This window comes from Lepus europaeus, chromosome 4 (genome assembly GCF_033115175.1).
Source record: "Lepus europaeus isolate LE1 chromosome 4, mLepTim1.pri, whole genome shotgun sequence".
NCBI classification, from domain to species: Eukaryota; Metazoa; Chordata; class Mammalia; order Lagomorpha; family Leporidae; genus Lepus; species Lepus europaeus.
This window is the reverse complement of record NC_084830.1, coordinates 19,277,765-19,292,432: the sequence shown is the minus strand read 5'-3', so window position 1 is coordinate 19,292,432 and position 14,668 is coordinate 19,277,765. Positions and strand designations below refer to the sequence as shown.

At 45.7% G+C, this 14,668-nt stretch overlaps 1 protein-coding gene across 6 annotated transcripts in view; it reads left to right on the top strand.

The window, feature by feature from the left end:
* NTAQ1 (N-terminal glutamine amidase 1) overlaps window positions 1-14,668 on the top strand; it is a 147,419-nt gene that overhangs the window by 15,558 nt on the left and 117,193 nt on the right. For 5 of the 6 annotated variants that reach the window (XM_062188026.1, XM_062188031.1, XM_062188030.1 and 2 more), the window contains exons 4-5: window positions 1,947-2,095; window positions 2,680-2,804. In XM_062188026.1, the coding sequence (XP_062044010.1) occupies window positions 1,947-2,095; window positions 2,680-2,804 (274 nt within the window). Of the gene's footprint in view, window positions 1-1,946; window positions 2,096-2,679; window positions 2,805-9,428; window positions 10,297-14,668 lie in introns of those variants that run through there. The other variant, XM_062188027.1, reaches the window with a different exon arrangement.

Sequence of the window (14,668 nt, the reverse complement as noted above, 5' to 3'; positions counted from 1 at the left end):
GCCTCAAGTAGTCCCCTTCGAGGGTGGGTGTTTTTGGGGTAGTGGTTAAGCTGTCAGGTAAGATGCCTGCATGCCACATGGGAGTCCTTGGGTTTGATACCTGGCTCTGGTTCTGACTCTGACTTCCTGTTAATGCAGACTGTGGGTGGCTTAAGCAGTTGGGTTCCTGCCACCCTTGTGGGAGACCTGAATTGAGTTCCCAGCTTCCAGCTTTGGCTTGGCCCAGCCTTGGTGGTTGTTATGGGCATTTAGAAAGTAAACAAATAGATGAGAGTTCTCTCTGTCTTTGTCTCTCAAATAATAAATAGACAAGAGGTCCCCTTTGTTAATTGTTCGGAGGAGATCCTTGCACACTTCCTCTGTACCCATGCATGCATGTGTACTTCTGAATCAGATGTGTGTCCTTAAATGCACATGGCTTACAAAAAATAATGCAGGGGGCCAGCGCTGTGGTGTAGCAGGTAAAACTGCCACCTGCAGTGCCAGCATCCCATATGGGCACCAGTTCGAGTCCCAGCTACTCTACTTCTGCTCTCTGCTATGGCCTTGGAAAGCAGTAGAAGATGGCTCAAGTCCTTAGGCACCTGCACCCTTGTAGGAGACCTGAAGTAAGCTCCTGGCTCCTGGCTTTGAATCGGCCCAGCTCCGGCCGTTGTGACCATTTGAGGAGTGAACCAGCGGATGGAAGTTTCTCTCCTTCTCTACCTCTGCCTCTCTGTAACTATACCTTTCAAACAAATACATAAATCTTAAAAAAAAAAATGCGTTCATATTCTGCAGTTTGCTTTGTCTGTCCAGCTATATACATGGAATTTTTTTTAAGATTTATTTTTTATTTATTTGAAAGGCAGAGTTAGAGAGAGAGAGGGAGAGGGAGAGACAGAGGTCTTCCATCCACTGGTTGACTCCCCAAATGACCACAATGGCTGGGGCTGGCCAGGCCAAGGCCAGGAGCCAGGAGCTTCTTCCAGTACTCCCACGTGGGTGCAGGGGCCCAAGGACTTGGGCCATCCTTCACTGCTTTCCCAGGCCATATGCAGGGAGTTGGATGGGAAGCAAAGCAGCTAGGACTTGAACTGGCGTCCATATGGGATACTGGTACTACAGGTGGCTGCTTTACTCACTGTGCCACAACACTGGTCCCAATAACATGGACATTTTTGCATTTAAAAAAAAAAAGATTCAGTTATTTCCTTGAAAGGTGTAGTTGCAGGGAGGGAGAGAGGTAGGGATGGAGGGAGGGATAGAGAGAGAGAAAGTCTTCTATCCCCAAATGGCCCCAATGGTTCACTCCCCAAACGGCCCCAATAGCCAGGGCTAGCCAGGAGCTTCTTCTAGGTCTTCCGTGTGGGTGCAGGGACTCAAGTACTTTGGCCATCTTCTGCTGCTTTTCCAGGTACATTAGCAGAGAGCTGGATGGGAAGTAGAGCAGCCAGGACTTGAACCACCGTCCATATGGGATGCTGGCGTTGCAGCCGGCAGTGTAATCCACTATGCCACAATGCTGGCCCTGACATTTTTGCATTTTCCACGTACTGATGTCTTTTATCATCTGCGTGGTATTTGATTATATGGCTGTGACACAGTTTGCTAAGCATTCGCTGCTTGATAGGCTCCTGGACTTTTCAGGATTATAAACAGCACCGCGGAGAGTTTCTTCATGTTTACACTTCCGTGCTCATGGCCATTTTGCTGTGGAATAGTTTCCTAGAGGTGAAGTTGCTGGGTCAAAAGGGTATACAGTTAATGTCTGTAACCATTTCCATCGTTTATTTGACCACCTTCCCAGTCACTGGACATTTTTTAGGGTTTTGTGTTTGCTTTATTGTATTTTGCTATTTTAAGGAGGGTTTATTAGTCTGTGCTTGTAACCTTTATTTATTTATTTTTTTAATGTGCGTTAAGGGGCCTTGGAATTCACCACCCAAATGTGCTTTTCTTCCTAGGATTACCATGTTGTTTTGCTCCACGTTTCAAGTGGAGGACAGAGCTTCATCTATGATCTGGACACTGTCTTGCCCTTTCCCTGTCCCTTTGACACTTACGTAGAAGATGCCTTTAAGTCTGATGATGACATTCACCCACAGTTCAGGAGGTGAGGAGATTCGGGTTGGATTTACGTACTTTCTGAAGTAAGACGCAAGGTTTTTTTTTTTTTTTTTTTGTAAAGATCACTTGTCTTGGCATCATCACTGAGTTGATATTTTGATATTTTGAATGACGTGCTTGCCACACTGGAGAATCAGGATGTTTTAAAAGCTGTAAAGGGTACCCATCGCATAAAAGGTTGGGAGCCTTTAAAGTTGTGTGATGAGGTCTCAGACATTTTCTTTCCGGCATGCTGGGGAGTTCTCTGCTGCTCCTGTTTGCTCAGGAGGAATGAATCCCTCACGCTGGCAGCACCAGAAAATCATGCCGTTTACCCCAGGACACAGCTGAGTTGGAGAAGGCAGCCTTTTCTGCCTGGAAACAGGCATCCATTTCTGTGCCTTTGTAGCTGTGGATTTCAGCTGGCTTCCCTATGTACAGGAAAGCTGCGTATGCATTTGTATATTGCCAACAGTACACACACGTGTGAGTGCTTTGCGCTCATCATAGGAACTGAGTGCATCTGAAAACGGAGGTAGAATTTCCAGTGTGATGCCTTGCTCATGTCAGTGTGTGCTGATTTACGTGCAGGAAATTTAGAGTGATCCGTGCAGATTCGTATCTGAAGAACTTTGCTTCCGACCGATCGCACATGAAAGACTCCAGTGGGAACTGGAGGGAGCCGCCCCCGCCTTATCCCTGCATTGAGACTGGAGGTGAGCCAGGCAAGCCTTCCCGGAAAGGTTTCTGATCGAGCACTGCACAGCTCAGCATTTTCTCTTAACAAGGACAAAAATTAGATCATTCTTTGGCTAAAACTCCCTGAGTGGTGAGAAGGTGAGAGAGAGCACTTGTTCTCTGTGTTGAATTCATTAATGGAGCCACACAGAACAGGGCTGGAAAGCATAGGAGCTCGTGGGAGATGCACACAGAACCAGGCCACTGGCACACTGCTGGGCTGTTACGTGGTCCTGGGCGTTGGGAGGTTTAGCACTGGGGCTAGTAGCACCTTGCACGGGTAGGGTTTCATGTGATGATGAAAAAAATTCGCCTATGAAATGTCATTTCACTGATTGGGTAATGAAATCTGCATTACAGGGAGGTGAGAGCTAGCAAGTTTTATTGTACCACTCATTGCATCTGTGTGCTTTTAGGCAGCAATCCAAATGATCATTTTCTGAGATTTAAGGAGATAAAAGGTTCTTCACACTATTAATGCTGTTGGGCATTTGTCTGAGTTTGTAACCTTTTATGATTGTAAGTAACTCACAGCATTTCCCTCTGTTGGTGAGATCATCCCAACATATGGACAATATAGTCTGTGTGAAAGTGTTTTATGAGCTATGCAGTGCACCAGAGAAATCAGTGAGGTGTCACTCAGTGTGTGGTGCGGACACATTCTGAGTAATGTGTTGCTAGGTGATTTTGTCTTGTGCAAACATCACAGTGTTTTTGTACCAGCTAAGATGGCTGTGATGTCACTGGTGATAGAATGGTGTAAGACCCCTTTGTATGTGTGATCTGTCATTGGCTCAAGCACTGTTATGTGGCACATCGCTATATTAATAGTTCAGTGAGGAAGAAAATAAAATTGTGGTGTTTGAAGGGCAAGAACGCTGACAAAGGGTTCAAGCCCTGATGTTTTGAGGCTCACTGTAAAAACCTCTCATAATTAAAAAATTGTATATTGAAATTGCTTCCCAGGCCGGTGCCATGGTTCAACAGGCTAATTCTCCGCCTTGCGGCGCCGGCACACCGGGTTCTAGTCCCAGTCGGGGCGCCGGATTCTGTCCCGGTTGCCCCTCTTCCAGGCTAGCTCTCTGCTGTGGCCCAGGAGTGCAGTGAAGGATGGCCCAAGTGCTTGGGCCCTGCACCCGCATGGGAGACCAGGAGAAGCACCTGGCTCCTGCCTTTGGATCAGCACGGTGTGCTGGCCACAGTGGCCATTGGAGGGTGAACCAACGGCAAAAAGGAAGACCTTTCTCTCTGAATCTCTCTCTGTCACTGTCCACTCTGCCTGTCAAAAAAAAAAAAAAAAAAAAAAAGAGAAAGTGCTTCCCAGTTCACCAGCTCACTTTGGTTGCTTTGGAACTGGGAAAGCTTCTGAGTCAGGAGGGGGCCTCGTAGGTCCACCCACTGTGCAGGGCCAGGTCTAGGCCTCAGCACCTACCATCAGCACCTACCTACCCTGTATCTTTTGGATGTAGCTACCCCAGACAGAGCCTTGCACACAGTAGGCACAGAATAAACAAACACTATCTTACCAGCACTGATTCTATCTGGGCCATTTCTTAGTTATTGCTTTTTTAAAGTTTTACTTATTTTTTTATTAAAAAGATTTATTTATTTATTTGAAAGAGTTACACAGAGAGAGGAGAGGCAGAGACACAGAGAGACAGAGCGAGTGAGCTCTTCCATCTGATGGTTCACTCCCTAATTGGCCACAGTGGCTGGAGCTGCGTGATCTGAAGCCAGGAGCCAGGAGCTTCTTCTGAGTCTCCCACGTGGGTGCAGGGGTCCAAGGACTTGGGCCATCTTTTACTGTTTTCCCAGGCCATAGCTGAAAGCTGGATTGGAAGTGGAACAGCCGGGTCTCAGACCAGCACCCATATGGGATGCCAGTGCTTCAGGCCAGGGCGTTAACCCACTGTGCCACAGTGCCGGCCTCTAAAGTTTTACTTATTTATTTGAAAGGTGGAAATACATAGAGAGAAGGGGAGATAGAGATAGATAGAGATCTTTTATCCACTGTGTTCACTCTCCAAATGGCTGCAACAGCTGGGACTGGGCCAGGCCAAAGCCAGGAGCCAGGAGCATCTTCTGGGTCTTCCACGCAGGTGCAGGGGCCCAAGGACTTGGGCCATTTTCTACTGCTTTTCCAGGCCATAGCAGAGTGCTGGACTGAAAAAGAAGCAGCCAAGACTCGAATCGGCACCCATATGGGATGCTGGCACTGCAGGTGGCGGCCTTACCCGCTACACCAACAGCACCAGCCCCCATTTCTTAGGTTTTGTTAGCTGCTCCTCATTCGATGCTATTTTGTGCCAGACTTTTGCCAATTCCTTTATATACTAGTTTAATTTCATCTTTACCACAACCCAAGTTTTATTTTCCTCCATGATAAATGAGTAAAATGAAGAGAATGAAGGTTAAATAAGTGCCTTGCCTGAAGTATACAGTGAGCAAACACCATGCTGGAGGGAGGATTTCGTATGTGCCTCATATATGGTTTTTCGTCAGGAGTCTCCTGAACTTGAGATTGAACCAGAAGGATTCCACTCTGAAGTGTGGAGTAAACATCAGGATAATTTAACTAAATTGTAACATTCTCATGTGGTAAATTAATTGCCTGAAACCCTATATTTATCAAAGGAATACATTAGGGATTAGGATAAGTGTGAATTGCTTTTAGCTAATCAGTAGTGCTTTATAAAAAAAAAATGAAGATTTAGAAAATAAAAAAATAATTCAAGAAAGTAAACTTTAAAGAAAAGATTTATTTATTTATTTAAAGGCAAGATTACAGAGAGAGAGGAAGAGAGAGAGAGAGAGAGAGATCCACCATCTGCTGTTTCACTCCCCAGAGGGAGTGAATGGTCTGTGCTGGGCTGGTCTGCACCTCTTCACATGGGTGCAGGAGCCCAGGCACTTGGGCCATCCTCCACTGCCTTCCCAGGCACATTAGCAGGGAGCTGCATCGGAAGTGGAGCAGCCAGGTGGGATATTGGTGTTGTGAGTAGTGGCTTTAATGTGCGATGCCACAGTGCTGGCCTCAAGAAAACAAACTTTAATGCATGTTGGATACATGTGTTAACAGTAGCAGCTTAGCATTCTGTAGGTTTCCTGTGTTGTGTATCATTTATAATACTGTACATTTAGTGAATTCAGTGCTATGTGTCTGCAGGAGGATCACTGTTTTGATTCAACATTTAATGTGTTTTGAAGAAAGCCACTTGGTTTTTTCCTGGCAGGGAAACAGATTTACCATGGGGATGTGAATTAATCTGTGGCCGCTTTGGGAGTTATCAGGCCTGCTGATTTCTGGTGCTGCTTTCCCTGGCTTCATGAAGTTTTACCCCATGTTAGAGATCAGTGCTTGTATGAAGACTTGGCTGCGGGTGGGTAGGGGGAATCCCTCAGCAGATCGCTGGAACTCTTTCTGTGTAGCTATCTCCTCTGTGATACACCACCCCTCAAATCCTGAGCTTCCAGAACTTCCATTTCTGTCTTCTCACTTGGGAAACTGCTCGGCCTTTTGTGCCCCATCGCTGCTGTGGTCCTAGGGAAACTGCTTGGCCCTTGTGCCCCATCACTGCTGTGGTCCTAAACCCCTCAGGCAGCATCGGCGAGGGAGTCCCAGGGCTGCCCTCCTTTGTGTCTATACCTTAGAGATGGCAGGCCTGTGCTGCCCATTGTCCGCTGGGAACAGTTGTTCCATATAGGTTGTCTGGTTTTCTGGAAGTATATGGTAGACGTGTAGTTGCTGTAACAATTCTTGGATAGGCAGAAGCAGAAATCTGTACATATGTCTAAAAGTTTGTTTTTTTTTTTTAACATGGAAGGTTTAAATTATATATGAGAATAGAAGAATGCATCAGACTGTCAGCACTTAGAGGTTCAGAGCTGATTCATTTGTGCCCATCTACTTTCTCCCTCCTGTATTACTTTGAAGCAAATCCAAAATATGTCCTTTTTTTAAGAATTTTTATTTATTTATTTTGTTTTTTGACAAGACCGAGTGGACAGTGAGAGAGAGAGAGACAGAGAGAAAGGTCTTCCTTTTTGCCATTGATTCACCCTCCAATGGCCACTTCAGCCGGCGCACCGCGCCGACCCGAAGGCAGGAGCCAGGTGCTTCTGGTCTCCCATGGGGTGCAGGGCCCAAGGACTTGGGCCATCCTCCACTGCCTTCCCGGGCCATAGCAGAGAGCTGGCCTGGAAGAGGGGCAACCGGGACAGAATCCGGTGCCCCGACCGGGACTAGAACCCGGTGTGCCGGCGCCACAGGCAGAGGATTAACCTATTGAGCTATGGCAGTGCCGGCCCAAAATATGTCGTTTTAGTATATATCCCTAAAATGTAAGGATTCTTTTTTTTAAAAATATGTGGCTGGAATACCATTATTACATCTACTGTAATAACATTTTTTTAAAGATTTATTTATTTTACTTGAAAGTCAGAGAATTACACAGAAAGAGGAGAGGCAGAGAAAGAGAGGTCTTCCATCTGCTGGTTCACTCCCCAGTTGACCACAAAGGCCAGAGCTATGCCGATCTGAAGCCAGGAGCCAGGAGTTTCTTCTGGGTCTCCCACGAGGGTACAGGGGCCCAAGGACTTGGGCCATCTTCTACCGGTATAGCAGGCTATAGCAGAGAGCTAGATAGGAAGTGGAGCAGCTGGGACTCGATCCAGCGCCCATATGGGTTGTTGGCACTGCAGGTGGTGGTTTTACCCACTATGCCACAGTGCTGGCCCCTATAATAACAGTTCTTTAAAGTCATCATGCATATATATCTAGACAATGTTCAAACAGTTATCTCATGAAGTTCTAGTTTTTTTTTTTTTTAACATTATTTATTTACTTGAAAAGCAGAGTTATGGAGAGAGAGAGATAAAGAGAGAGGTATTCCACCCACTGGTTCATTCCTCCAAATAAGTTGCAATGGCCAGAGCTAGGCCATTCCGAAGCCAGGAGCCTCTTCGGATCTCCCACATGGGTGCAGGTGCTCCTCTACTGCTTTTTCAGGCCATTAGCAGGGAGCTGGATCAGAAGCAGAGCAGCCAGAACATGAACCAGCGCCCATAAAAGATGCCGGCTCCACAGATGATGGCTTTACCTGCTACACTGTGGTGCCAGTCTCTTGACATTTTTTTTTTCTACTTTGTTTATTCAAATCAGGGTCCAATTGAGGCTCCCATATTGTTCTTGCTTGATATGTCTCTTTTTTGCATGATTTATATGAAAGACAGGGTGATGAAGGGAGGGATGGAGGGAGAGAGAGAGAAATAAGGTCAGAGTGATCTTCCATCTGCTGGTTCACTCCTTAAGTGCCTGCAATATCTGAGGCTGGGCCAGGCCAAAGCTAGGAGCCAGGAATGCCATCTAGGTCTCCCACACAGGTGGTAGGAATCCAAGCAATTGGGCCACCTTCTGCTGTCTTTCTAGGCACATTAGCAGCAAATTGGATTGGAAGTAGACTCAAACTGGCACTCCAATACAGGATGGTGGCATCCCAGGTGGTAGCTTAAACTACTATGCCATGATGCCTGCTCTGATGTGTCTTTTTTTTTTTTTTTTTTACAATTTATTTATTTGAAAGGCAGAGTTACTGAGGCAGAGAGAGAGAGAGAGGTCTTCCATCCACTGGTTTGGTCCCCAGATGGCCATAACAAATGGAACTGTGCCAATCCAGAGCCAGGAGCTTCTTCTGGGTCTCCCACACTGGTGCAGGGGCCCAGGTACTTGAGCTATCCTCCACTGCTTTTCTAGGCCATGGCAGAGAGCTGGGTTGGAAGTGGAGCATCCAGGACTTGAACTAGTGCCTATATGGGATGCCAGCACTGCAGGCAGCGGCTTTACCTGCTGCACCACAGCACCAGCCCCTGACATGTCTTTTAAAAGTCTCATTAGCTTTTTTTACTTGTAATTTATTTGTTGAAGAAACTGGGTCTGAGAGAAGCAGTCTGGCTTTGCTGATTGTATCTCGGCATGTTCTTTGAATTTCCTGTACATTGGCCATTGAAGCCACTAAATTGGCTGTTTGATTATTCATGCACTTTTTCACTTTTATTTTGAAATAATTTTGGACTTCTAGGTAATTTGCTGAAACAGGACAGAGTTCCTGCGTACTTTTCACTTAGGTTCCCTTAGTGTTAAGTCTTACATAACAGCAATACAGTTACTTGAACCAGGAAAATGATACAGTGGTACAAAAACAGTGGTATATTATTATGACACAGTACTATTAACTTCCTTTAGGTTTTGTTTTTTTCTCTAATTTGCTTGTTCTGGTCCAGAATCTAGCCCCATGATATTATAGTTACCTTTTCATGTCTTTCCAGTTCCCTCTGATCTGTGCTAGTTTTTTTTCTCCCTATGTTTCTTTTACAGCCTTTATGCTTTTGAAGCCTGGTATTTTGTAGGGTGTCCCTTGCTTTGGGTTTGTGTGACGTTTTGTTGTGATGAGGTAGAGGTTGTGCCAAAAGCCAGCATACCGCAGAAGTGACATTGAACCCTTACCCATTTGAACAGTTTCCCTCCTGTGGTCTTCGGAATTGTCTTGTTGCTGTTAAACCCGAATCGTGTTTTCAGTAGACATTTCTTTCATGTATTTTTCTAGATTCCAAAATGAACCTGAATGATTTCATCAGTATGGACCCTAAGGTGGGATGGGGCGCTGTCTACACGCTATCTGAATTTGCACATCGGTTTGGCAGTAAAAACTACTGAGCTTGACATCAGGACGTGGAACTGTGGAAAAATTTAGGACCTGAACAAGCCATCCCTTCACTTAGGACAGTGAGCATTATGGTACAGTTGGCCTGGAATTATGTTTTTCCTCTCTTAATTCAACTGAGTGGAAACACGAATGAACACAAGTATAAACACACTAAGTAAAAAAAAATTCATTTTTTGCTGTGTCAAGATGAAACTTGATTTAGTGTGTAATTGCTAAGAAATTCCTGTGGCTCACTTGTAAGGCGTATGATGACTTCCGCCAGTGATTGCTCCTGTTGGGTGTGGACTGAGCGCTGGATCCTCCCGTGTGTTCTGGATGTCTGCAGTGTCTCTCCAGCTGCCCTGGAAGCTCCTGGGGGACAGAGCCGTGGCGCCTTGCTCTGTGAAGCTCGGATGCTCGTGCGAGGTGCCCATGAAACATTTTCTTGTGACCGTGCTGCTGCTTTTAAAAGGGATAATGTTGTGAGCTGAGTCAGCAATAAATTTTAGTCTTCCTGGGCTGTGATGTTAAGATCGCAGTCCTCTCTTACTTGGTCTGTTTATTTATGGTTTTGAATAAAATTGATTGAGAATTATTTTTGTTTTGAAGATTTTTGTGTCACTGTTGATGATCTGAGACACCTAACAGTGTGTCAATCATAGATGAGAACCAGTGCTTTAAAATTCATTTATCTCATCTGCCTTTGTGAGGATGTCTTGGAAATCTGGCTTTAATCATGTCATTCCAAATAAAAGACACTTGACATTAACCTGGCATGTTGTACCAGCTCTCATTCATGTTTGTGTGGTTCCATTGTGAAAACGAACGACTTCTTACAGCAAGGATGACTAAGCTTTTGTTCTTAGATGAGTCTTCTCCTTATTAAGACGCTCGGGTTTGATGTGCGTCATCTGCTTTGTGCTGTGGAGGGAAAGACTTAGCCATTGACTGAAGCATCCGATAGTGTAAGGGAATGTGACTGAGCGAATTTGTTCAGATGACCAGGAAGGTCCTGGGAGAAAGCCAGGCAGCTTTTGGTAGGAAGAATGCAGATGCCACCTCTTAAGTTGTTTTATAACTTAGAGCTAAATACGGAGCCCACCCTGAGAGCTCTTCATGGAGTTTCAGAGGGCTTATCAAGTTCATGGCTAAAGGAAAGAAGATACATTTTGGCAGGCAGTGCTGCAGGAAGACTTTGTCCTGAGCAGAAACGTCAGGGCGGTCAGAGGACTGTACACTTGTTTACAAGTGGCTCTTTTGAGTTTTTCTTGCCAATTTTATAAGCAGATTTTCAGTTCGATATTCAGAAGCATATCTAGTACAGACAAATCAGACAATGTCTCGCCTTGAAATTAAAAACTCACTGCTTCCAGCTGGTGTAAGGAACAAGGTTTTGTCGTTTTAAGCTGATGAAGTATCCTGTGATCATAATCTGGACTTGCTTGAAGGCATAGAGGATTTCTGTGCTTTGGGGGAGCTCTTAGCGCATTTCCTACAGTCCAGGTGGCCCCTCGGTGTAAGCAGGAAGTCTGTGTTGGGCCTCCCTGGTGGACAGACCTAAGAAGGACGCACCAGAGTGTTCTGCGGCTTTGCTGTGGTCATGTTCAGGGAGAAGAGCATTGGGATCTATAAGCTGGAGGCCTGGGAGACAGGGACTGCCGTGGGCCTCCTGACTGCCACGGAGGAAGGGGCGTCTGCAGGATTCCAGCCCAGCAGAGCAGGGAGCGGTGCAAGGCCCTCAGGCAGCACTGAGCCCTGCGTCAGTCTGTGCTTGCAGCCAGCCCCAACTTCTGAACTTCCCAGTTCCCCGAGCCAGTGGATTCCTTTTTCCCTTCGGCTTGTGGGAGTTGAGTTTCTGTCCGTTTTTACTGAAAGGTAGATTTCCTTACAAGAGTTTCCTTCAGAGTTATTTTATTAGGCCCAGGAACTGTTGTGTCTCTGTGCTTATTTTTTCTTTGAGGTCAGCTTTGCTTCTCTTTTTTGCTCAACACGTGTGAGAGAACAGAGTAGTGTTTGTTTGGAAAGAAGGTCTTCCAAGAAAAGCAGGGGACGAAAATAGAATTTGTAAGTTGACTGTGAAAACAAGGGAAATAAGAGAATCTGACAGGGAAGGAAATAGGAAAATATAAAATGACTCTCGGGCCAGTAGAACTGGCTGTCTGTGGCTGAAGATATTACCATAGCTTTTATTGTTTTATTTACCTGTTAGTTGTTTGTTGGATCTGAGCTTGGCTGCACAAGGCTGGAAACTAGAAAAACTCTCATGGAGCTGTAGGTATATGGAATTTTTTTTTTTTAAAAGATGTTATCACTTACTTATTTGAAAGGCAGAGCTACAGAATGAGAGAGAGAGAGGAGAGCGAGCACTTCCATCCACTGGTTCATTCCCTAGATGGCCACAGACAGTCAGAGCTGAGCCAGGCTGAAGCCAAGAGCTTCATCCAGATCTTCCATGTGGGTGCCAGGGGCCCAAGCACTTGGACCGTCTTCTGCTGCTTTCCCAGGCCACTAGTAGGGAGCTGAATTGGAAGTGGAGCAGCCTAGATTTGAACTGGCACCCGTATGGGACGCTGGTATCACAGGTGGTGGCTTCACCCCCTATCCCACAACGTTGGCCTGATGGTATGGTCTTTATATAGCCAAGACAGCAGGCAGCAACTACCCAACAGAATGAGTTGGCTTTTATATGGGGGTTTTTACAGTAGTAGCCACTAGCCAATTAGTTACCCAGAAGAAAACATATCCGCCCTCCGGGCCTGCTGACCAGCAGGAAATCTATCTGTCTCCCAGACCTGCCTGGTTGTCACAGAAATACAGATAACAGTGTAGATCTTACACATTATTCAGCCCGTTTACCAGGGCATTCTTATTTTCCAGTATTTATTTATTTACTTATTTTTTTAAAGATTTATTTGAGAGAGTTAGAGAGAAACCCCACAATGTTACCCCACATGTCAGCCCCCTGGGTTGAGTTTTTTTTTTTTTTTTTTAAAGATTTTATTTGAGAGAGTAGAGGGAGAGGGAGGGACACAAAGAAAGGTCTTCCATCTGCTGGTTCACTCCTCAGATGGCTGCAATGGCCAGAGCTGTGCCGATCTGAAGCCAGGAGCCAGGAGCTTCTTCCAGGTCTCCCACATGGGTGCAGGGGCCCAAGGACTTGGACCATCTTCTACTGCTTTCCCAGGCTATAGCAGAGAGCTGGATTGGAAGTGGAGCAGCTGGGACTCGAACCAGTGCCCATATGAGATGCCAGTGGTGCAGACCAGGGCTTTTTTTTTTTTTTTTTAACATTTATTTAATGAACATACATTTCCAAAGTACAGCAGCATATGGATTACAATGGCTTCCCCCCCATAACTTCCCTCCCACCCAAAACCCTCCCCTTCCCTGCTCCCTTTCCCCTTCCATTCACATCAAGATACATTTTCAATTCTCTTTATATACAGAAGATCAGTTTAGTACATATTGAGTAAAGATTTCAACAGTTTGGCCGGTGCCATGGCTTAACAGGCTAATCCTCCGCCTTGCAGTGCTGGCACACCGGATTCTAGTCCCGGTTGGGGTGCCGGATTCTATCCCGGTTGCCCCTCTTCCAGGCCAGCTCTCTGCTATGGCCCGGGAAGGCAGTGGAGGATGGCCCAGGTCCTTGGGCCCTGCACCTGCATGGGAGACCAAGAGAAGCACCTGGTTCCTGGCTTTGGATCAGTGAGATGCGCCGGCCGCAGCGGCCATTGGAGGGTGAACCAACGGCAAAGGAAGACCTTTCTCTCTGTCTCTCTCACTATCCACTCTGCCTGTCAAAAAAAAAAAAAAAAAAAATTCAACAGTTTGCACCCACATAGAAACACAAAGTGAAAAATACTGTTTGAGTACTAGTTATAGCATTAAATCACAATGTACAGCACATTAAGGACAGAGATGCTACATGAGGAGTAAGTGCACAGTGACTCCTGTTGTTGACTTAACAATTTGACACTCTTGTTTATGGCATCAGTAATCACCCTAGGCTCTTGTCATGAGATGCCAAGGCTATGGAAGCCTTTTGAGTTCACCAACTCCAATCATATTTAGACAAGGTCATAGTCAAAGAGGAAGTTCTCTCCTCCCTTCAGAGAAAGGTACCTCCTTCTTTTTTTTTTTTTTTTTTTTTGACAGGCAGAGTGGACAGTAGAGAGAGACAGAAAGGTCTTCCTTTTTGCCATTGGTTCACCCTCCAATGGCCGCCGCGGTAGGCGTACTGTGGCTGGCGCACTGCACTGTTCTGATGGCAGGAGCCAGGTGCTTCTCCCGGTCTCCCATGCAGGTGCAGGGCCCAAGGACTTGGTCCATCCTCCACTTTTCTCCCTGGCCACAGCAGAGAGCTGGCCTGGAAGAGGGGCAACCGGGACAGGATCGGTGCCCCAACTGGGACTAGAACCCGGTGTGCCGGTGCCGCAAGGTGGAGGATTAGCCTATTGAGCCGCGGCGCCGGCCAGGTACCTCCTTCTTTGATGACCTGTTCCTTCCACTGGGATTTCATGCGCGGAGATCCTTCATTTAGGTCTTTTTTTTTTTTTTTTTTTTTTTTTTTTTTTTTTTTTTTGACAGAGTGTCCTGGCTTTCCATGCCTGAAATACTCTCATGGGCTTTTCAGCCGGATCCAAATGCCTTAAGGACTGATTCTGAGGCCAGAGTGCTGTTTAGGACATCCGCCATTCTGAGTCTGCTGTGTATCCCGCTTCCCATGTTGGATTGTTCTCTCCTTTTTTTATTCTATCAGTTAGTATTAGCAGACACTAGTCTTGTTTATGTGATCCCTTTGACTCTTAGTCCTATCATTATGATCAATAGTGAACTGAAATTGATCACTTGGACTAGTGAGATGGCATTGGTACATGCCACCTTGATGAGATTGAATTAGAATCCCCTGGTATGTTTCTAACTCTACCGTTTGGGTCAAGTCAGCTTGAGCATGTCCCAAATTGTACATCTCTTCCATCTCTTATTGCCACTCTTATATTTAACAGGGATCACTTTTCAGTTAAGTTTTAACACTTAAGAATAACTGTGTATTAATTAAAGAATTCAACCAATAGTATTAAGTAGAACAAACAAAAAAAAAATACTAAGAGGGATAACGTATTAAGTTGTTCATCAACAGT